At 40.0% G+C, this 22,215-nt stretch overlaps 1 protein-coding gene across 2 annotated transcripts in view; it reads left to right on the top strand.

Annotated features, from left to right (window-relative positions):
• Positions 1-4,757: 4,757 nt before the first annotated feature.
• The window catches only part of LOC140381055 (polycomb protein SCMH1-like), a 36,299-nt gene continuing 18,841 nt past the window's right edge, over positions 4,758-22,215 (top strand). For both annotated transcript variants that reach the window (XM_072465076.1, XM_072465077.1), the window contains exons 1-6: positions 4,758-4,843; positions 6,130-6,204; positions 6,743-6,813; positions 7,377-7,611; positions 8,669-8,757; positions 9,741-9,984. In XM_072465076.1, the coding sequence (XP_072321177.1) occupies positions 4,822-4,843; positions 6,130-6,204; positions 6,743-6,813; positions 7,377-7,611; positions 8,669-8,757; positions 9,741-9,984 (736 nt within the window). In that variant the 5' untranslated portion in view covers positions 4,758-4,821. The remainder of the gene's footprint in view (positions 4,844-6,129; positions 6,205-6,742; positions 6,814-7,376; positions 7,612-8,668; positions 8,758-9,740; positions 9,985-22,215) is intronic.

Genomic DNA, 22,215 nt, shown 5'->3' on the forward strand with positions numbered 1-22,215 from the left:
CTTTTATCCACATTGTCTAATAGAGCCCGAGATGAGGAGAAAAGTGCAACGTTTTTTGCAATAAACAAGGCTTTACACCCTCACACGCAACTCTATTTCTATTTGTAGGACTTTTCACCGTGATTGATTACATTTAAATAACCTTTTTCCATCTAAAACTCTCACATTATTATTCTTAGTTCTCACGATTGACCTGAATATTCACAATGATTGCTAAGCAGAATATTTGAGATCTGTTTTCTCTCTTCGCTCTGCCTCTTCTCTCTCTCTTCTCTATTCCACACTTCTAAATGGTTTTTATGGCCGCCAGGAATCTTTATGGCTCCGTCTGATTGAATGGGGAGCGTCTCCAGACCTAGACTCTAAACCACAAACGCTGCGAAGGAGAGGAGAGTGCAGTACTTAAGAAGCCTTTGGATTGATGATTTGTACTAATAATATCACAACATGTTCCTAAATTCAGATCACACTTCTGATCACGTTTTGAAGGCATCTTTTTGCTGCAAATGCAAGAGAAATGGCACTGAAAAGCCTAACTGATGTTTTCATTTGGACATGCTGCTTTTGGTGAGGTATTTTAACTTCTACTTGAGACTTCTAGTTAAAGTCTAGTCTTGATTGTTGTCAGGGTGATATGCTCGGTGCGTAATATTGATTTGGAGGCCACAATGATGATTAAGAAACACCCCTGTTTTTAGAGTTGGTTCTTTAAGTGCTCGTAAACTAATCAAGAACATAGACCATTCTAAAAACTGTTACATTTTGTTCTAGATTTTTCACTTTTGCTGAAATGTGTAGTTTCAATTAGAGCTGCAGTTAATGATTATTTTGGTTGTCGACTAATCTAACAATGATTTTTTTCGATTAGTTGACTTTTACAATAACCACATAAAGAATTCCAGACAGAGCATATTTACAAAGTGTGTTATTCATGAAAATCAGAAATGTTTGTTCTTTTTTTTGACATTTTGATTTCGTAATGCTTGTTAAATATTGTTAACTTGTTGTCTTTGTTACAAAACATCTTTTTGTGTTTGTTTTAGAGTCTGTAATGATTAACAAAATATAACTACGATTGTTTTTAGAAATGATTAGTTGCGGCCCTGGTTTCAACACTGTTTAGTATTGGTTTTCTTTTCTTTTTTACTTATTTACTTATTATTTTACTACTTTTTCATTAGTAATCATACAGTTTTATATCAAAAACTAATTTCACTCATTTTCCATTGCCATAAATTAGCAATTAAAAAGTAAATATCAAATCTCTTGAATGGTGAAAAGTCTATCAGAAGCTAAAACCCACGGTCAACTTTATTTAATCACAAAAAGCTTGTTATTCAAGTGTTTTCTATGAATAACTGATGTTTATTCACACATTCTCTGCCACACATCGCTTTTGCAAAACAAATATGAATGTCACAATGTCAAGTCTTTGCTTTTAAAGGTTATTTTAATGCAGCGGAAACAAAAACATACGTGCCAAAAATACAGCCCCAGTCAGTGACTCACAAAAACAATGATTTTGATGTTTAAATAAAACAACATAATGATACCGTTGGTGACAGGTCAATTACATTTCGCAGGGTGAAATGTTCAAATGCTTGTTTTTGATTTTTTTTCATCTTCTATTTTTAGCTATTTTATTTTGAGTGTGATAATTAAAAGAACATTATTTCTAACGCAACAGGTGTTAAAGTGCCTCTGACAGGTTTGACGACTAATTAAACTAAAATGGAGTTAAGATAAATATGAAAAAAAGATATATAAAAATGTTAACCCAGAAAAGCACATATTTTAGGTTTATAATTTCACTTCCTGTTTGTAATTGATTACATCACACTTGGAAATTACCCAGCAAACACTGGGCAAAAACTAAATCTTAATGTCGCCATCTTTTTTTGTTGTTGAATTCATGTTTAGAGGGTCAAAAAACTTTGTTTATTTGTGTAAACTATGCATAAACTTTGAATTGAATGAGTGTGATGTCACTTCCTGTCATTTTCTACAGATTTTCAAAGTTTTCTCCACAAATATCTACTCGATTGGTGTAAAACTATAATTTATCAGTCAAAACTAGAAAATTGTAAAAACCTGCCATACGCACTTTAATGTTACAATATTTACTGCGTTTTGTGCGTGACATTACGCGCAGACACTATATGTTCTTGTATTGTGGAGAGGGAGGGAGAGGGAGAGAGGGAGGGAGAGAGGGAGGGAGAGAGGAGGGAGGGAGGGAGGAGGGAGGGAGAGGGAGGGAGAGAGGGAGGGAGAGGGAGAGAGGGAGGGAGAGAGGAGGGAGGGAGGGAGGAGGGAGGGAGAGGGAGGGAGAGAGGGAGGGAGAGGGAGAGAGGGAGGGAGAGAGGGAGGGAGAGAGGAGGGAGGGAGAGAGGGAGGGAGGAGGGAGGGAGAGGGAGGGAGGGAGGGAGAGAGGGAGGGAGAGAGGAGGGAGGGAGGGAGAGAGGGAGGGAGGAGGGAGGGAGAGGGAGGGAGGGAGGGAGGGAGGGAGAGAGGGAGGGAGGGAGAGAGAGAGGGAGGGAGAGAGGGAGGGAGAGAGGAGGGAGGGAGGGAGAGAGGGAGGGAGGAGGGAGGGAGAGGGAGGGAGGGAGGGAGAGAGGGAGGGAGGGAGGGAGGGAGGGAGAGGGAGGGAAAGAGGGAGGGAGGGAGGGAGGGAGGGAGGGAGAGAGGGAGGGAGAGAGAGGGAGGGAGAGGGAGGGAGGGAGAGAGAGGGAGGGAAAGAGGGAGGGAGGGAGGGAGAGGGAGGGAGGGAGGGAGGGAGAGAGGGAGGGAGAGAGGAGGGAGGGAGGGAGAGAGGGAGGGAGGAGGGAGGGAGAGGGAGGGAGAGAGGGAGAGAGAGGGAGGGAAAGAGGGAGGGAGGGAGAGGGAGGGAGGGAGGGAGGGAGAGAGGGAGGAGGGAGGGAGAGGGAGGGAGGGAGGGAGGGAGAGAGGAGGGAGGGAGGGAGAGAGGGAGGGAGGGAGGAGGGAGGGAGAGGGAGGGAGGGAGGGAGGGAGAGAGGGAGGGAGGGAGAGGGGAGGGAGGGAGGAGGGAGGGAGAGAGGGAGAGAGGGAGGGAGGGAGGGAGAGAGAGGGAGGGAAAGAGGGAGGGAGGGAGGGAGGGAGGGAGGGAGAGAGGGAGGGAGAGGGAGGGAGAGAGGGAGCGAGAGGGAGGGAAAGAGGGAGGGAGGGAGGGAGAGGGAGGGAGGGAGGGAGGGAGGGAGAGAGGGAGGGAGAGAGGAGGGAGGGAGAGAGGGAGGGAGGGAGGAGGGAGGGAGGGAGGGAGAGAGGGAGGGAGAGAGGGAGTGAGGGAGAGAGGGAGGGAGGGAGAGAGAGGGAGGGAAAGAGGGAGGGAGGGAGGGAGGGAGAGAGAGGGAGGGAGAGAGAGAGGGAGGGAGAGGGGGAGAGAGGGAGGGAGAGAGGGAGGGAGAGAGGAGGGAGGGAGGGAGAGAGGGAGGGAGGAGGGAGGGAGGGAGAGGGAGGGAGGGAGGGAGAGAGGGAGGGAGGGAGGGAGGGAGGGAGAGGGAGGGAAAGAGGGAGGGAGGGAGGGAGGGAGGGAGAGAGGGAGGGAGAGAGAGGGAGGGAGAGAGAGGGAGGGAAAGAGGGAGGGAGGGAGGGAGAGGGAGGGAGGGAGGGAGGGAGAGAGGGAGGGAGAGAGGAGGGAGGGAGGGAGAGAGGGAGGGAGGAGGGAGGGAGAGGGAGGGAGAGAGGGAGAGAGAGGGAGGGAAAGAGGGAGGGAGGGAGAGGGAGGGAGGGAGGGAGGGAGAGAGGGAGGAGGGAGGGAGAGGGAGGGAGGGAGGGAGGGAGGGAGAGAGGAGGGAGGGAGGGAGGGAGAGAGGGAGGGAGGGTGGAGGGAGGGAGAGGGAGGGAGGGAGGGAGAGTGGGAGGGAGAGAGGGAGGGAGAGGGGTGGGAGGAGGGAGGGAGGAGAGAGGGAGTGAGGGAGGGAGGGAGGAGAGAGAGGGAGGGAAAGAGGAGGGAGGGAGGGAGGGAGGGAGGGTGGGAGAGAGGGAGGGAGTGGGAGGGAGAGAGGGTGCGAGGGGAGGGAAAGAGGGAGGGAGGGTGGGAGAGGGAGGGAGGGAGGGGAGGGAGGGAGAGGAGGGAGAGAGGAGGGAGGGAGAGAGGGAGGGAGGGAGGAGGGAGGGAGGGGGGAGAGAGGGAGGGAGAGAGGGAGTGAGGGAGAGAGGGAGGGAGGGAGAGAGAGGGAGGGAAAGAGGGAGGGAGGGAGGGAGGGAGAGAGAGGGAGGGAGAGAGAGAGGGAGGGAGAGGGGGAGAGAGGGAGGGAGAGGGGGAGAGAGGGGGGGGGGGGGGGGGGGGAGATGGGGGGAGAGGGAGAGACGCAGACACTCCAGCAATGGCTTCAGTCATTGCAGATTTTCTAGTTTTTATCTTTATTATTTTCCCCTCCATCCCTTGTTGGGAAATGGGAGTTTTTGTTTATAGGAGATCTTCTACTGAGAGTGTTTTTCAAACTTCCTATAAGTGATCTGTTCTTTTCTTCTGTATCTACCTCTGTATCTACCTGCGTTGCAACAATGAAATTTCCCCATGTGGGACAATAAAGGAATATCTTATTTTATCTTAAATATTTCAAGTAAAACCAGGAAAAGTTTACAGTTCTTTTTGGAGCTGTTAACACATAAAAATGTCTTTAAAAGAGGGAGGACGGACTGACTGAGGCTTTGTTTTCACTTGATCAAGTCTCTGAAAACAGAAGAAGTGGCTTTTCAGGAGCTGATGTTTTTGGATAAATGTACAGTTTTAGTGATGTTTGTTTTCTTCTTCGCTTGTGTCTCTGTAGGTGACCTCCCACTGAACATCCTGTGGTCAACATGGGCCGCACTCCACACAGAGGTAAACATCGGGTCTATGTGTTGTAATGTGCTGCAACTAACAATTGTTGTTTGGATTGCAAGACTTTTTACTAAATTTGACCCAAATAAATTTATGCTGATAGATATATTTACAGCCAAAAACTTATTTACTTTGTCATTATGATGTAGCTATTGTTTTGTCTGATTATTGTTTTCTCTCAGTACATTTTTGATCTGTGAATAGTCCAGAAAATGGTTATTAGCTTTTTTCAGCCCTATTATTATGAGTTTTTTTATTTTTAATTGATGTGACTTATTCAATGACATTTTTATGGGCTTAAAAGTGATGAAAAATGACCAACAATGTCTATGACAATTAACTATTGAAAATAAAATATTACATCTTTTGAATCTCAAAATCGTGCCTTTAAACAGAAATATGAAGCTTGTGGATATAAATAATTGGAACATTTAAATCAAGCACTTCTCCAACTTGGAAAATCTAAAATGTCAGTAAAAAGAAGAGGTATTATTTATTTACTTAGTGGAAAGTACATATATTGTGCTGCTTCTGTCTTTGCTACAACTTAAATACTGATATTATTACTGGCTCCAGGAATTTGTAATTTATTGTAATCGTCAAAGCTTGAGTCGTTTTGTTCGTCATTAAGAGCTTGTGGTTTGGAGCAGAGTTCAGATTTTTGAGGAAGAAATTTGTCTTATTTTTTGTGTTAAGCTGCATTAAAATCCTTTATGTTCAGGATATTTTTCATGAAATCTTTCTTTTAATAAGACAAATGAGACTCAAAATCTTTTGATCTTATTCCCTGCCCTAACTGACACTATTACTCTTTCTGTTCTTGTCTTTGAGGTCAGGACATATTTGTGATTCAAATAAGAAGATTACTTCTAAAAATGTCTAATTTTTCTCTTTTGGCTTTAGAAAAAAAACTTGATACAGATTTTGATTCAAAAATGATAATATAAACTCTTTTTCCTATGTCTATGAGGTTTTTCAGCATTGATACTTGCTCAAATAAGTTGCGAGCTGGTTTTGGTATTAGCATCGATTACAATTTGGTATTGATTATTACTTTTTCATATTTTCTGACAACCCCACTCTCTTTATGCCTCAAAAAAATCAACAATCGCCCACAATTAAAATGTCAGAATCGTCTGTAGCCATTACTCTGAACAAAGCGGTGCGTAAAGGTCTTTGGTGCCTTCCCCTCGACGCTAATAAACTTTTCCTGCCTCGTCTCTGTTTGGTAATTGGAGCGTCTGTATCAAAATGCAAATGAGCCCTCAATCATCTTTTCATTTCAGATCAGAAAGAGGAGAAGAAGGAGCAGCAGCGGCGGAGCGGCCTCACAGCGGGATCTGCCCTCGACAAATCCAGTGGTGGGTAAACCCCCCGTCCCCCGCTGACACGTGTCACCGATCACACGTTTCACATTGCACGGGACGCGGGCGGGGGGCCTTTTCTTCAGCCCCCTTCAGTGTGTTATTTTTAAATTATAATGACAGCGTATTTGTGTCACGTTTCAGTGGGTTTTGTGCGCTTCGCCGTGGTGAAATACAGTAGGGCTGCGTCTTAGGTAATCCGCTTTATTAGTGACGGTTAATCGTTTATTCAACATCGTTAGAAGAAAAGAGTGTAAAGATTCAGTTCACTTTTTTATGATGAAGAAAGACAAAGCGTGGCAAACGAGAAGTGAAAGTTTAGGATGGATATTGGACTATTACATCCGATTTTGGTCATGTTAAATTGGGTTGAAATGTTTATTTGAAATACTATTGTGTTTTGCCTTTTTATTTTCTATTCTTATACGTCCTTTGCGTTTATATGTGTCGAATTGAATTTAAAGTTTGTGTGTTTTGAGGTTCGGTTGTTTTTGTAATACTCTTTTGTTTGTAATGCATATTTTTTCCCCCTCAGAACCGTTTTGTTGGGACGATTATCTAAAAGAGACGTCCTCCGTTGCAGCTTCGCCCTCGAGCTTTAAACAGGTAATGTTCAGCTCTACTTCCTGTTCCTCTTTTACTGTTCGGCTCAATTTGATGTAGAAAAGCCATCACGGTTTGAGGGGAAACAGACAAACCGGGCGTCTCACGTCTGCATTTTCTCCATCAGCGGAACATTTTATTATGAAAAATGTATTTACCCTATCTCAAAGTTAAATTTGTACTTAACGCAATAAAAGCTACATATGATCAACTTTTATGAGCTAATCACCAGCTGTTCTTTCATAATTAGTTTTCTCAGAGGTGTGTTTTGATAGATTCATGCACATCTGAGTAATCCTGTTTTGTCCTGCCTTCAAGACCACTCAGAAAAGATCTGTTTTCCCCTTCCCCCTATCCCCGCCCTCTTCCAGTACAGTAACTTGAATTTATACACAAAAGAAGGGTTCTAAAATGTCAGGTAGCTCTGCCGTTTTTAACACAAAGTCAAGCCATTTTAGATTAATCTTTTAGTTAACAATGAACAACATGTATGTACTGTACGTTATAGTTTATTACTAAGCATAATACGTCCTCAAAGTACGTTTCGTTTCTCTCTTTTGCCTCAGTCTCGAGTCCCTCCATCCAATGACTTCAAGGCGGGCATGAAGCTGGAGGCGCGGGACCCTCGGAACTCCAACTCGGTGTGCATCGCCACGGTGATGGGCATGGTGGGCACGCGGCTGCGGCTCAGACTCGACGGCAGCGACAACACCAACGACTTCTGGCGGCTGGTCGATTCGTCCGAGATTCAGCCAATAGGAACGTGCGAGAGGAGCGGCGACATGCTACAGCCACCGCTAGGTTTGTTTGGTTTGGTCTGTTTGTTCCGTTTGTTCTTTGATCCAAGACTTGAACAGAACATATTCATTTTTGGAACTTATAGTGTTAGCTAGAAGAGGAAATACTCGTAATAATCGTTTGTTTTTAAAGTATTACCTGTACAATTCAGGAACTTCAAAATATTGCCATAGTTCAATTTAAAGTTCCTATGACAGGTTTTTATTTTCTAATTTGACTGTATTTGGTGTATTTATACCTGTTGTAAATATAAATGATAGATTTACATCGATCAAGCAGCCATTTGTGGAGAAAACCTCAAAAATGTGTTGAAAATAACAGGAAGTGACATCACACCGCCTCATTCCATCCAAAGTTTATGCAGAATTTACACAAAAAAACAACTTTTTTGACCCTCTAAACATTGATTCAACATTTTTTTTTTTAAAATCATATATTTTTATTTGTCAAATAAAATAATTGTGACATTAGATGAGCCCAGTGGGTCCTGGGTAATTTCCAAGTGTGAAAATTACAAACAGGAAGTAAAATTATAAACCTAAAAAAGGTGCTATTCTAGGATAAGATTTGTATAACTTTTAGCAACATATTTATCTTAACTGCATTTTAGTTCAATGAGTGTTCCAACCTGTCAGAAGCACTTTAAAATACCCTTTACAGTCGACATGACAAAGGTTTAATGGCTGTAAAAGTTAAAGCTTGAGTATCGGAAAGGAGTACGTAACACTTCCCCAGCTCTCACGAACCCTTTGGCACAGCCTTGTATTCACATGCAGGACTTGTCTTTCCACTTTCCACTAGGACAGCTTTTTCAGACGGAGAATTTGAAAGAAGGTGGACCACCCTTCCACAGCCAATCAGCGTCATAGCCCTTTCTTACTAGTGTACAATAGATCAAATGTTTTTAAGTAGATACTCAGTAATACGAGACTAGGTTCTGCTTTTGGTCCTGCTAAAACCACTGCTTGTTCTACCACTTTAACTGATCACATTGATAATATTAGTCACTCTATAATTGCCCTGTCTATATAAATGTTAAGAATGATTGTTGATGTTTCAGGTTTTAGGATGAATGCTTCCTCGTGGCCAATGTTCCTTCTTCGAACTTTGAGTGGAGCAGAAATGGCCCCGAGTTCTGTATTTAAAAAGGTACAGTTTAACTCAGATTCAGACTACATGCTCTGTCTCTCTCCTCTTGTCCTATGAGGGCCGGGACGCCAATTTGTTTTTTACAAGGTGGTGGGGGAAACACACCTCTGATTGGCTGGCCCAAACCTTTTCCCTAAACCTTAAACGGTTTCAGCCAATGCCGAGCCTTGATCAGACACAGGCCTACACTAAGGCCGCACTTCCCCTGTCATCCCGTACAAAAAAAAATTCAGGATAGGTTTTGTTTCTGTGCACTTTCCATCTAAGACAGTAGAGGGAGCCATAGACAATAGTAATAACACCATCTGACCATTGAAGTTCACTGTTTCCTTTGTATTTTCCTTTGTTGATAAAGTTGCAAAACAATTATATTAATACTATTAAACTGTACATTTATGATGAAATGTACAAATACAATATATTGTCAGGTAGAAGAACATGGGACAGGTTGATAACATATATATGGATCATATTTGGGTCGCATGTTTATCTTGACTTATATTTTGGTGCTATTATCATTCAGATTATGTTTTAAAAAGTGTCTTAGTCATTTTCTAGCTCAATAAAGTCTGTTAGTTTAAACTATTTTAAATTGATCCTAGCTCTCTGTCTGTTTACATGTACACAAACAATCTGATCATTTTCTGATTTCTGGAGTTGTCAGATTGTTGAAATGTCACGTTAACACTTACATCTGATGTGAGCAATCTGATTCCTTTCTTTCTTTCTCTTCTCTGATTGTTCACACTTATGCAGGTTTTTACATGGACAATTATGCAAAAACAAATGTGAGAAAGACAAAACTGAAAGAGACAATGGAAAATGGTCAAGATTGAAAGAGTTATTTTGAAATCAATTGTACTTTGTCTTTCCAATGCAACAGATACTCTAAAAATCCTCTAATGAACCGACACGTGTCACATTGTTTTTGATAATTAGATCGTCTTCTAGATTTCAGATTTCTTTATGGACATGTCTTTTAGGAACCAGCGAGTCCGGCCAAAAACCTGTTCCAGCCGGGGATGAAGCTGGAGGCGGTGGACAGGAAGAACCCTTACCTGATCTGTCCCGCCACCGTGGGAGAGGCCAGAGGTCAGGAGATTTTCGTCATGTTTGATGGATGGAGGGGCGCCTTCGACTACTGGTGCCCCCACGACTCCAGAGACATTTTCCCGGTCGGGTGGTGCGCCATGACCAAACACAGCTTACAGCCGCCAGGGAACTTCTGTGAGTATGATCTGGTGTTTGTTCTGGAACAGGAGGGCGCTGATTGCACATTTTTTGCACCGCGCATGAGAACTGCGTTTTTACAATTATTAAGATTGAGTGAACTTTGCAAACAACTGAAGACTGAAACATGAACTGATAATCCACAGAAGGTGTTTGTAGAGGTTTAAACTACAGGTACAACAACAGGACATTTTGCATTCTATTTTCTAAAAAAAACACAGCTTTCTTTGCAGCAACTATCAAAAGATAAATAGTAGTTGTTACATTTATGAGTAGTTACAGAACAGTAATATACAGTCAGTAACATATATACAGTATACACAACATGCAGCACAGTAGGACATGTTTACAAAATCACACTTTTACATTGGCTTTACTGTTTCAGCCACTGCTTCACTTTGCTTTGCTGTTGAACTGGTTCAGATCTGTGAGGTTCACTTGAGCAGGTTTAGTGGGGTCTTGCTGTAGGAAAGTGCATTTTTGTTGTATTTGTTGTTTTTTTCTGGAGTCTGTCATTTTAAGCTTGATGTTTTATCATTTAAATATCATGTTTCAACTTAAACTTACCACTCAATTGTTTGGAGAGATGAATAGATTAAAGACAACAGCTTTGGTTACTCCAAAAATCAATCAAAACAAGTCAAAAACGGGAAGTTAATTCAGCAGATATTCGCGCGGGGTGATAAACATGTTTTAATGTGTTTTAATCAGATACTCGTGTCCGTTACAGCTTTTCAGACCTAATTTAGAATAATCCTTCTCAAACGGTGTGAGTCTTATTTAATCAGACCTGCTGCATGTTGTAACCAAGCAGAAAGCCTTATGTTGGATTTAACGTCTCGATATATTAAGTCGTCGGTCATTTCGTCGAGTGATTTGTGCAGCTTCTGTTTCTGCTGTTGTGTAAATAACGCCGGCCTAAACGTCTGTGATGGATGGGAAATGTGTGCGCCTCGTTCCTGTTTTGGGCTCGCTGTGGTTTGTTGATGGATGGCAGTTTCACATCATCAACCTCAGAAACTAAGACTGTTTTTGCAGCTCTGGGGCGTCGGTACATTTGACTGCAAACATTGAAATGCACTGAAGCAGGTCTGCCACAGTAAAAGTACTCAAAACGTTCATTAAAAACAGTTAGGAAGACACTACTACTATCAGTCTTGAGTCTTGAATAACTGTATTATTTAAATTTGAAGTTTGATTGCGGGTAATATGTTAAAATAGATAAACAAATGTATTTAATTTTAAAAACGGCAAGAAGGTCCTTGACTGGATTGGATTATTTCCTGTTATTAAAACGCTTATGACTTCTACTTATTTAGGAACTCTGACAAATAAGTCATTGATTGGACAGTATTATATTAAATGCATGGATACAAACAGGTGATATTTATGTTTATTTTCTAGGAGACGCAGTGTGTTTGATTTGTGGTCTGGGGGTTTTCGTCTGTGTAGAGTTTGCATCCTGTGTCTGAGTAGATTTCCTTTTTGTTCTCTGGTTTCCTGGAGAAAAAAACCAAGGTCAAGAAAAATAACAAACTAAAGAAGCTTTAGTCTTACCAAAACTGGGAAATTACCTTCAGACTTAAAACTGCACACAGTGGCAGTTATTTGACTTTAATTCAGCAGGTATGAAAAGATGTCATATTATTTCATGGATTAAGTATTTGCAAATTAAACTAGTGAGTTAAAATGGAAGAAAAAAAGATAAATTAAGGTTTGGTCTAAACAAGGTCAAAACCCCAGTAAACTGCCCTTAACAACTATAAAATACAGGCGTCAAATAAACTTTATTGATCCACAAGAGAAATGACATGACACAATAGTTCTCAATCCACAAAACAATATGATATGATGCACAATCTATGTTTTGGTTCTCATTGGATTGTACAAATCACACACAAAAACAAAAACAACAACAACAACAACAATTTAAGAACCAAAGAGCCAATAAATATCAGAATGTGTCGATGTTGACAAAAATTAGTATCCCTATAACGATAATCAGACAATATTATGTCATACTAACATAAATGTGTTGAAACATATTTTAAATTAATATTTGAGGTTAAATTATCAGACAAATGTGAAATGTCTGTAAAATGAATCACAGAAGTGCAGAAAATATCCCGTTACACTCTCAAAATGACTTTTTAAAATTTGTATTCATCTGTTTTTGTAGCATTTTTAAAAAATATTTTGTTGCCCGTAGGCTTTACTAGACAGGAAAGAACAGTGTGAAATGGGGGATGAGAGCGAGGGAAGGACATGCAGTTTTTCAAACTTCCTATAAGTGATCTGTTCTTTTCTTCTGTATCTGCCTCTGTATCTACCTGCGTTGCAACAATGAAATTTCCCCATGTGGGACAATAAAGGAATATCTTATCTTATCTTATCTTAAACAGAGCTTCTGGAGGAGCAGCTTCTGTGGTGCTTTGTGGTGCTTTGTGGTGCTCTGGGGTGCTTTGTGGTGCTTTGTGGTGCTTTGTGGTGCTCTGGGGTGCTTTGTGGTGCTCTGGGGTGCTTTGTGGTGCTTTGTGGTGCTCTGGGGTGCTTTGTGGTACTTTGTGGTGCTCTGGGGTGCTTTGTGGTGCTTTGTGGTGCTCTGGGGTGCTTTGTGGTGCTTTGTGGTGCTCTGGGGTGCTTTGTGGTACTTTGTGGTGCTCTGGGGTGCTTTGTGGTGCTTTGTGGTGCTCTGGGGTGCTTTGTGGTGCTCTGGGGTGCTTTGTGGTGCTTTGTGGTGCTCTGGGGTGCTTTGTGGTACTTTGTGGTGCTCTGGGGTGCTTTGTGGTACTTTGTGGTGCTCTGGGGTGCTTTGTGGTGCTCTGGGGTGCTTTGTGGTGCTCTGGGGTGCTTTGTGGTACTTTGTGGTGCTCTGGGGTGCTTTGTGGTGCTCTGGGGTGCTTTGTGGTGCTCTGGGGTGCTTTGTGGTACTTTGTGGTGCTCTGGGGTGCTTTGTGGTGCTCTGGGGTGCTCTGTAGTTACGCAGTTACGTGTGGAGTGGTCGTCTGATTTAGAGACAGTGGAGAGGGAAGAGTCAACAGGAGGAGATTGAAATGCACATTTGTTTATTGGACTTGTCTGAGCTGTTAATGTTATGCTTCTTGCAATCAGCTTTAGTTAGTGTGCATGTGACAGGTTAGACCAGGGGTTCCGAAACTTGTCAGGCTGAGACCCACAAAACAACCATGCAGCCTACTCGGGACCCCCACTGTAGTCATTTCAAGGTGTAAACCTTTTAAAATTAGGTTTATTTGTATTCATTTTATTGTGTTTTAGTGAAATTAGGTCAGATAACTCAAAAAATTACTGTGTTCAATGAAAAAATGTATAACAGTATAAAAATATAAATTAACATCATCTTGCGACCCCCTGCTCATGGTTCGCAACCCCCAGTTTGAGAACCAGTGGGTTGGATTACACAAATCACTCAAATGTAGTGAACTTGATTATGTTTACAATTTTACCCCCCAAAAATCTGTTTATTAAAAGTGTATTATTTTACTTCCTAGGTGGACATCTGGTTGGTAACTCCACAACTGTTACCTAGCAACCATAATGTAAACAGGGGGCAAAATCTATTTCAATTACGTAACAATTATGATTCGACAAGTAACAATACCATAGAACACCTGTATTTTGTTAAATGATTGTTGAACCTGTCATAAAAATGTGTCAGTTGAATGTAATTTTTCTCTGTATTTAGGAGGCAATGTCGCTTATTGATGACATCACAGGGGGAATTTCCTGCTTTTCAACTTACATTTTTCAACTGTTTTTCATAAACTGCGACTCGACTGATGTAAAACCATGTTGAATATTTAGAATAGAGTCAATGCCACCAAACAAAGTCATAATCAGAACAAACATACCAACAAACCTGTCGTGTGCACTTTAAAATGTCGACATCAGGATTGGAAAAGATTGACAACGACAGCGAGGCAAATATCGGATATTGGCATCGGCTGAAAGACATTTAAATAAATCCCTAACAAAAGGTGAATGTAATTAGCGAGTGGCAGGGAAATGGAGCAGGTTGTGTTTGGTTCAGACGCGCAGGTAACGATTTGAGTGCTAATGAGCTCATAATTATCTCGAGATGAGAGAGGCGTCGACAGTAATTAAAAATCATCATTATCTTTCATTGAGCCGCTCAGATTAAAGCACTGCTGTGGTAATTGTAAACCTTTTCATAGACGTGTGGGGAAATAATGTATGTTTGATACTGATAACTGCTACTCATAGTGTAAAAGTATTTTGTGAGTTTGTTGCCGTTGCAAAAGAAAGAAAGAAAGAAAGAAAGAAACAAGAAAGCAAGAAAGCAAGAAAGCAAGAAAGCAAGAAAGCAAGAAAGAAAGAAAGAAACAACTGGGGAGAAACTGATACTTCTTTGTTGGGAAATACTTTGTCAATTGCTGCAACTTCAAAGCTGCAGTTGGAACTTCTGCTTTTGTAGAGTTCACGTGTTCTTAATTTTTTTTTCAATGATATTTGCTGTAATTTCAAAGCTGTAAACTTGTTTGGCCATGTTTGAGATTTTTCTTCCTTTTATGGTTTACTTTCTCAATTTGGGAAGTATATTTGTTTTGTTTTTTGCTAATCTGATTGAAATTTTAAGTTTACGGTGAATAGTTTTTTATAAAGATTTTGAATTCTTGAGAGCAAGTCATGTCACATAATCGGCATCTTTAACTTGCACAGATGTTACATAATACTTGGGGGAAAAAATCTAAAGTATAGGTTGATAATACACTTAAAAAATCCCTACTTGGGCTGTCGCAATTTAAAAGTTAAATGTTGCGGTTTTTGTGTGAAAAAACTTCACAATTTAACGATTATTGATACAAAACATCAGTGAAATCTTTAATTTCTTTAATTTCCAAAGTAAATGTGACAAAAACAGTACTTTCCATTAAGCTGTATTTTTTAGACTCTAGATTGAATTTAAGAATAACTATTGTTTTTTAGTTTTTGATGATATTGTGAACGGAATAATCAGGATTATTGATTAATCTAATCATTTTAACATCTCTAATCACCACTTTTGAACAGTTTGGCTGTGTTTCATTACTTTCTTCTTGTATTTGTTTTATTCTTTACTTAATGTACATATCATATTTTTTTTTGAGTGCAATGACGACAAAATGAAAAAGAACTAGAAATAAAATTAAAAGAAAGCTGCTTGAGAAATTGCAATACAATATGGTATTTGCTTTTAATGTTTTCCCCCCATTTTGCCGGACTGTTGTTTTAATTGTGGAAACTAGGTCATTATGCAAATCACCTCTTTGAATTATTCATAAAGTCTAAAACGCGTCAGTGTCAGAGGGTCCGGGGTCGCACTTTGGGGGCGGGGTCAAAGAGCGCCGCCTTTCACTGGTATTTCAAGACTTCTTTTGTCATCACGGCTTAAACGCGAGCGCATTATTCAAATACTGCGCTGATTGTCGACCCTTTCAGTCAATGGCTGTTCAAGGAAGTCTGTTTGAAATAAACAAATGAAGTATCTTATCAGCAGAAATAATACTTTGGTGTTGAATGAAAGAAATAAGGTTTTAAAAGCGATGGAAAAAGTTGTTTTTTCAATTTTATCTTGATATGAATACAGAGGAAATGTGGCCAAGGAAGATAGTGCAGAGTTTATATATAAATAATCTTCTTTTTCAACGAGACGTATTCGATTTAAGCCTGGCGGCCGTTTTGGATGTAATTTATGGTACAATAAATACGATTCTCAAGCGTCCTCTCGGGCTCTGTGAGTAGGACTTGATTATATTTCAATGACAAATCGCGCTGACGATGTCTCACAGTTTACAGTGAGTGAAAAGGAATCTTCTCACAATTGCAGTATTACTCATCATAAAAATCACATGGAAGTATAAAAGTAAAATAAATGGTGCGTTATATTATGGTGAATCTAAATTACAGGCATCGTATAGACTCAACTTACTGAGAAAATGTCACTAAAAACTAAGAACTGTTTTGTGCCTGAACACAGTCACTCAAAGGTAATAAATACTAACAAAAAGCAAATAGAAAAGGAATAAAACTACTTCTACTACATATATTTTTTCTTATTTTTCGTTTTTCTTTGCATAGGTACATTTTTTAAAGTATGTTTTTGGTGTTTTATGTTTAAATAAATAAATAGTAAAACAATAAATTAAAAGGAATAAAACTGTAAATTGCAACAACAAAATCACAAACATTTTGGCTGATACAAGAGTGAATGTATTGATTTTAAATGTCTCTGTGTGTTTATGTTCATGTTTATGGATCAAAACTTAGATATAATTGTTCTGATTTATATTATTTATGGATTATCCTTTTCAATAGATACAATCAATACAGAAAACTTCACTCTTTCCTCAACTGTGATGGGTTTCAATTTTAGAATATGATTAGAGCTTGCAAATGTGGACTTTGGGAGTGACATAAGATTAAACAATGATTCAAATACACAAAAGAGTTGTGGAAAAACCTGGATCAATGAATACTTTTATCATACTAAAGTCCCAGAATGCTTTTAATGAACACTAAATTAAATATGTTAAGTTTACGTGTAGTAACCAAAATAAAAACAAACAATATAATGCCATTTTTACTCAATTAAATCATGTTTTAATGTGAGGTTTTGTGTTATTCTGATATTGACCATTCTACAGCTATTCAGGAAAGACACGAATATGTGATTTTCTTTTATTATATACTGTCTTCTTGTATGCTAGTTTAGATACTATATTTTTTAGACATGTTTTGTACGACCTTAGTGGCAACACAATCCTGATCTTTTAACTTTTTTACATCTAATACTTGACTTTTGTGTGTCATAGATGTTAAAGACCTAATGACTCGTTCCGTTTGTGGGTGTTTTTGAGTGGTCCTTTCAGATGAAGACGTCTTTAAGTGACAGCTCCGCCTCGTTGCCCCCGTTTGCTTCGCTGCTCATTTTTGAGTCTCAGCTCCGGCTCCTGACCTTTCACACTGAGACTTCTCCGAGGTTACCGTGACGTAAGAGCATGTGATACGGTTACATTTCAGGTGTTACTATAAAATGGCACAGATAAAATGATTACATGGGAAAAAAGACTGCACAACAAAGATATTTATAGTAGTATTTATAGTTATCGATTAGCGTAGTTTATCGATTATTCTTTTGATTAATCAATTTGGTTTTTTAGAACGCAAAAGTTACGGGATGAAAATATTTGTACCCAGTTTGCCCCAGATGAAGCTTAAGTGAAGCCGTTTGAGGACTAAAGGGTGTTTTCATCAAATACACTCAATTTACACAATTTACACATCATTTTCATCGAATTCCAGCTCAATTTGAGTCATAAAACTTATTTTCTCAGCTCATGGCACGTTTTCAAACCTATGCATAGACCAGTTAATGACTATTCAATTACTTAATGCATTGACGCCATAATAATCAATTAACTTGTTGCAGTTGTAATTTACATTTCCTTTCTACAATCAGTGTAGAAGTTCTTTTGGAGCGAGCCCGGATGTCTACATTTCAATCACCACAGCTCTAAATCCTCCTCCCCCTCCCTTCTCTTCTGTCTCCCCCGGGACGCCGCCACGCCAGCCCCATTAGCCCCGTGCTAACCCTGCGCTAACCTCCCCCATCCCCCCCCTCCAAAGCCCCCGCCAGTTTAGGAGGCAGGTGACTGACTGCCTGTCGATTCGGCCCACAGATAACATGCCTCCCCCCCTCCTCCCTGTCTCCACCCGTCCCTCCCCTGCTCCATATGCAAATCAAACATACCCTCCCCTCCCCTAGGCCTCCCCTTCCCTCCCCTACCCGCCCCGCCCCCTGACGCTCATTCATTCGGTGGGCAGGATTTTGCAATAGTAGTAGTAGCAGTTCCTTTGTTGTGGACTAGTACCGGGAGAAAACTACTACTGCTACTGCTACTGCTGCTAGAAAACACATCGGAAGTAGCAGAAAACTAAGAGACGATTCTTGGGGAGACATTCGGACAACTGAAGTGTAAAAGTATTTTGTGAGTTTGTTGTCGTTGCAAAAGAAAGAACCAGGAAGAAGCGACTGGCGTGAGAAACAGATTTTTTTTTGGGTCGGGAAATACTCCAGTCCATCGCTGCAACTTAAAAAGAGCTGCAGTGGGAACTTCTGCTTTTGGTGAGTTCACGATGTTCTTTCTGTACGATATCTGCTGTATTTTGAAAGGTGTAAAGTTGTTTTTAATTTTTTTATGTCTTGAAGTGTTTGTTTGCTTTATAAAATGACATCGGTTGAGGAGAAAGTCTGTTTTTCTGGTCTCTCTGCTCGGCTTTTGCACAGTTTCAGAAGTGTATTGCGCCGGATTCGGTTAATTTGTTTTGTTTTTTGCTAATTTGGTTGGAATTTTTGGGTTTCATTTGTTCGTGTAAAGCTTCAGAATCACACAAATCACATCACAAAACTTCTTTTTTCTTTTTCAATAACCTTGAGTGTCGACGAAACATTTCATTTGATCGAAGTTGTTCCTTTTTCTAAATTCCTCAGATGTTACATAGTTCAGAGGAAATCAATAATCTGTGTGAATGATCAACTTTCTTCCAACTTTCTTGAGATCATGATTGTATGAAAAAAGGCTGTAACTACAACCTATTTTACTATTAACCTTTTTACGTTGTTTTATTTGATTCCTTTAGTTTTACTCAAAACCTTTTTATTCAATCAGGCATTTTAATTACAGTTGCTTTCGGGACTGATTTGACTGTATATAGTTGTGTATTGCTCACTGTAAGTTCTTTGTGTTTTTATTATTTTATTCTGTGTTTTTGCGAAGCACTTTGTGACTTCTGTCTGTGAAAGCTGCTATACAAATGAAATGTACTTACTTGACAGACATTAACATTTAGTTGTAAGTTTGTATTTTATATTTGTTGCCTTTTTTGTTCATTTGAAACTTTTTTTTAATAGAAAAAAATGTGTCTGTGGTGTTGCTATCCATTACAAAATCTTCTCTTAGTACCATATCTTGCATCTGCTTTTTCTTTGACCAAACGACTGCATTGACGTGTTTACATTTGACATATTCCTCGTCTTCACATTATTAGAGTTGCATTTCCACTGTAAGAATAGTTATTTTTTCATTTTCTGTTATATCCACTGCAAGTTTTCACCTCATTTCCTTCAATTGTTGATAATAAAATGCACTGAAGCAGAGCATGTTGTTTTGTTAAAGAAGCCAAAATAGTGCTGGACAGGCAGGCTTCACGTGCACACTCACACACACACACACACACGCAGAGTCTCGTGCACGCTCGTTACCCCCTGGGCGAACCTTGCTGAACGGGTCAGTGGGTCAGTCTTTGTTACAGAGACATGATCAGTGCCATATGTTTTTTTAATTACAGCCTGAACAATACACACGAGGCTAATAAAGACGCTGCTGCTCGTTTAGGTTTGTAAATGTTATTGTTGTGTCGTTTTAGCCATTAGCGCCGCTTGTCTTTAACTTGCATGACGTATCTGACATGCGTGTGCAATGTAGGCCTGTTTTTCTTTTTAGAATACAAAGTGATGACTAAATAATTGCTGTTTATTTACTTCTGGGGTTACTTGAATTAATGAATGAATTAATGAACAGTGGAATAACTTTGTAGCATTTCCCCCCCTTTTGGGAATTGTGACTAAAATGTGAATGCTTTAATGGAAAAATAATTACAAAAAGTTGCATTTATTTGAGCCCAAAAAAATACTAAAATAAAAGCATGTTTTTTTTTCTTTTTTAGATTATTATTTTTTTGCTTTAAAAATATGCGTCCTTACTCGCATCTTCACAGACTTTACTTGTACTTGCCCTGCGCTCGCTTGTTTCCATAGAAATGCAGTTTCTTTGGACATAATATTCCACGGTATGGCATAAAAATACATACTGTACTTTAGGATACAGCACTGGACTTTCCCCATTGTTGGAGAATTAAAGGCAATCTTATCTCTCAACACCTTTATTTCAGTCTCTTCTTTGAGTTTAATCTTACGTGGTTCGGCTTTAACACTCACTTTTTCACATTTAATCCGAGCGTTGTTGTCTTTCTACACCTGCAGCTCTTTGCCTGGTTAGCATCGCTTGTTCCCCCGCAGCTCTTTGAAACCAAAAACCCGCTCCTTCTTCACCTGCTTTCACTCATTGGCCGATTAAGCAGCGTTTTGTGCTTTTACTGTCTGTTTCCCCTCAGAGAGTAATACAAGCCCCAAAGCCTCTGCCAAAAAGTCTGAAAAGCTGCGGCTCATTTGAGATCCCTCCAGAAAGCATTCGCAGAGAGAGAATATCCTAGAGTTTCATTGAGTCTGACCTATTTGTTAGATCTTGAATGGTCTTGGTTTATTCCTGGGGTCGATTTGAGTTTATTTGGCTTTCTTGGTTTTAGTGTTCCGTTTAGTCCTGGTTTTGGTCAGTGCGTCGTCCTGTTGTGACTTCTCTGCTCTCAAATAAAGTGTATAAATGCAGAAGAAATAAAATGGCATTGCTCAGAAGTTGTTTCTTGTAGTGCATGTTTTGCTTAAGCTTTTTGTCCATCTTGGGTTAGTTTTATTGTAGATTTTTGGTTGAAGTTTGAGATTTGGTGAATGTTTTGTAGTTTTTCTTTAGTCCTGGCTCAGTCCTACTTTGGTCCAGTCCTGGTACACAGTACTCTTGTGTAATTTCAGGTCTGGTTAAGTCTTGGTTCAGTTTAATCCTATTGAATCTTTTGTTTTTTTTATATTTAATACCCTGATTAGGCCTGTTTTAGTCTTTATTTGCGTTCACACTTGCGCAAACCTCAAGTCAAAATAGGGACTAAAGCTAACCAAGACTAAAAAAATATCTTCTCATCATTATTATGATTATCGCTATGATTATACTTGGTTTTATTTGTATTTATTTTGTTCCTCTTAAACTGGCCTTAATCTATGAGGAAATATATGTGCATGTTTACGCGTGTGTGTTTGTGCGTGTGTGTGTGTGTGCGAGGTGTGATGGATGTGTGTGTGTGTGAGAGTGTGTTTGTGTGTGTGTGTGTTTGTGTGTGTTTGTGTGTGAGTGTGTGTGTGCGAGGTGTGATGGATGTGTGAGTGTGTGTGTGTGTGAGAGTGTGTTTGTGTGTGTGTGTGTTTGTGTGTGTTTGTGTGTGAGTGTGTGTGTGCGAGGTGTGATGGATGTGTGAGTGTGTGTGTGTGTGTGAGTGTGTGTGTGAGAGTGTGTGTGTGTGATGGATGTGTGTGATGGATGTGTGTGATGGATGTGGGTGGATGTGTGTGTGTGTGTGTGTGTGTGTGTGTGTGTGTTAGTGATGGATGTGGTTGGATGTGGGGGTCCCATGAGAGGAAGGGATGAACAGGGGAAAAAACAGAAAACAATTGTGCTTTTCTTCTTTCACGTTGTTATGTGATGATGTCAGAAATTGCACTGTCAAAAAGAGAAAAAAAAAGACTGAAATGGGCTAAATTCAGGACAAAATAGAGAAGTGTGAACCCAGCCTTAAATTACTTTGATATAGTTTCAATTTGAGTAATGCAAAGCAAGGAAAGGTTATTTGTAGAACACAATTTGCACAAACGGGAAAAAAAACAAATAATTAAAGACATAAAAGAGAAGAGTGCAAATAAAATAATATCAGATAATATATAATAAATAATATCATGTGCACAGCTAAACAAAACAGTTTTTAGCTTAGATTTGAACATTGTCAATAATAATACACGTATACATTATTATTCCCTATTCATCTATCTTGTATTTGGAGCTGCTTAGTCCAGATTTGGGACATTATGGAACCAAGATAAGATAATTCCAGTGTTGCAACAAATATTAGGCACAGACGTATAATCATGAAAACAGATAACTTAGAAATAACTCTTATAATATTAACAATAACAACACTACAGCTCTTCTAGACAGAAAATATTGCACCAGGGATGATCGGAAATGTCAATACTACAGCGATAATAGAGTTTATTTTCAAACTCTAACCCTGCAACTATATTAGTTTCTTTAATGTTTGTACATACGAGTGCCCAAGTCCAGAGTTACTGTAGTTTGAGTTAGATTTGAGTGCAGTTTGCAGGGTTTGTTATAGACTCACACTTTGTTGATCCGTTGTTATTGCCATTCATCGTTTCATCTGGATTTCCGATTTTTGGTTTTGCTGAACTTTTGCCCACTTTTGAGGAGCTTCCAGGTTAGCTGAGTCCGTCACGTCTGTAAAAGAGATAAGAATAATCTCTCCAGAGAC

The sequence above is a fragment of the Eucyclogobius newberryi genome, unplaced genomic scaffold, assembly GCF_026437365.1.
Source record: "Eucyclogobius newberryi isolate DKJ021-1_F unplaced genomic scaffold, fEucNew1.0.hap1 SCAF_5, whole genome shotgun sequence".
In the NCBI taxonomy this organism is placed as follows: Eukaryota; Metazoa; Chordata; class Actinopteri; order Gobiiformes; family Gobiidae; genus Eucyclogobius; species Eucyclogobius newberryi.